At 34.7% G+C, this 1870-nt stretch overlaps 1 protein-coding gene across 1 annotated transcript in view; it reads left to right on the forward strand.

Moving 5' to 3' along the window:
- LOC103462737 (ras-specific guanine nucleotide-releasing factor 1-like) overlaps positions 1–1870 on the forward strand; it is a 25797-nt gene that overhangs the window by 4618 nt on the left and 19309 nt on the right. The window contains exon 2 of the mRNA XM_008405705.2: positions 728–834. Coding sequence (XP_008403927.1) covers positions 728–834 — 107 coding nt within the window. The remainder of the gene's footprint in view (positions 1–727; positions 835–1870) is intronic.

Below are 1870 nucleotides of genomic sequence, written 5' to 3' on the forward strand. Positions count from 1 at the left end.
ACTTAATTATTTTTAACAAAAGCAGTTGCTGCCCTCTTGTTGATACCCGTAATAATCTCTTTGAAACAAATTTAACTGCAGCTTTTTAAAAAAAAAATTATTTATGCTTTATCTTTTTAAATTGGTCAGTTTTTTAGTAGCTGTTATTTCACAATAATTGCTTTACTGAACTGAGGCTAGGTGTAAATTACAAAGGAGGTACAAAACTTTTAAAAAGAATCATGGCATCATCAGTTCTCCATAACAGCAATTTTATGTGATTTACAGGCCAAGCAGTTGTTTCAGAGGCGTGTCAAGAAAACAAATACATTTTTCTGCCCTACCATCACAAATGTAAATGTGTGGAGTTCATTAAATGCTTCAAGAATTTTGCTTGCTTCCCAAAGAGCCTGAGAAATTTTCTGGATCACATGAAATTATTAAACCACAAATCATTTTTATTCAACATCTCATTGTGTCTGCCAGAATACTGAAAATGAGTCAGAAAAATCCAAGAAAAATTATCCCAAAAAGTCGGTGAAACAATAATGAAACTGACTTTCCAAATAGAATCAAACATTGTTAGATGTGAGTGTTTTACCCACTAAATAAATGTTTTCATCTTGAAAGTTAACTGTTCTCCATTCAGTAAGTTTCACCTGAGAATAGTTAAATACAGCTTTTATTTTATTTTTTTCATTTTTGCAAGCTAACTTTTTAGCTTTCTGCCATCCTTTGTATTTTCCAGTTCTACTTCACCGTCACTTTCAGTCATGAGAACCAGAAGCCTTTGGAGCTGCGCACAGAAGATGTCAAAGACTGCGATGAATGGGTGGCTGCCATCACACAAGCCAGGTAAGTTACACACACTACCCTCCACCTGAATCAGCAACTTTGAATAAATTGCAGCAAAACTTGACTCATGTCGGTGTGTGAAGCTGTGGTCCATCACTATTTTAGACTCAAAACTGATTGCCAGGAACCTTTCAAGTTCTCACATGTCATTTTAAGAGAAAGTGCCTTCCAGTTTGGACATGTTTGTCAGGAAGAAACCTTTTCACAAACAACATATGGAATGACTTAAACTTAAAATATTATGTACCTGCTATAGATACATTCATCAGTACCTGCTGATGAATGTAAACAGTAACCAAATTAAATTGACCACCTTATGCCCTTGYTCTGTAAACCCTAAACCTAAAATATATTTACAAATGAACTTGTCCGCAATTTCCCCTCATTTAGGATTACAATTTATTTATTTTTTATCAGGAATCCTGTGGTGTCAGGTAAATATTAGTTCAGCTGAACTGTGTATATTTTATGAGCATAGTGCCGAAGGTGCAATAGTATTGATGAAGCAATATAATGAGAGAAACAGCTTTGATGGGAATTTGGAACAGCAGTGTAATGAAAGCAGTCCTCAAATGTTGACAGGTAGCATTTGCTGAGCAAAAGGTCAATGGATTGAACTCAGTCAAGATTATATTGATTAGTGGTCAGTCGATGCAGCAGCAGTGACTGTAAAGGGGCAAGCTGACCTGTAGTAATATAGTAAACAACAAGGAGAGGAACAAGTGTTTGGTGTAAAAATCTATTGTATATCTATATAATTACTGTTTCTGTGTATTCTTTAAAAGATGAATAACTTGTTCTGTGAAAGTGATTAACAAATGTATGAAGATATAAACCAGTTTTCCAAAATGCAACAYCTTTATTTTTCTTTCACGTGAAATATAACATGTAATACATCCTTCTTTGTGTTTGACACATCTCAGAACATACTATATACTCCCTGTAGCTCGGGTTATGGAGTACCTCCACATATTCCACCAAAGGTTTGCTGATGCTCTCAACATGACCAACGTCCATTAAGGTCAAAAAGTAAATA

The sequence above is a fragment of the Poecilia reticulata genome, linkage group LG3 (genome assembly GCF_000633615.1).
Source record: "Poecilia reticulata strain Guanapo linkage group LG3, Guppy_female_1.0+MT, whole genome shotgun sequence".
Taxonomy (NCBI): domain Eukaryota; kingdom Metazoa; phylum Chordata; class Actinopteri; order Cyprinodontiformes; family Poeciliidae; genus Poecilia; species Poecilia reticulata.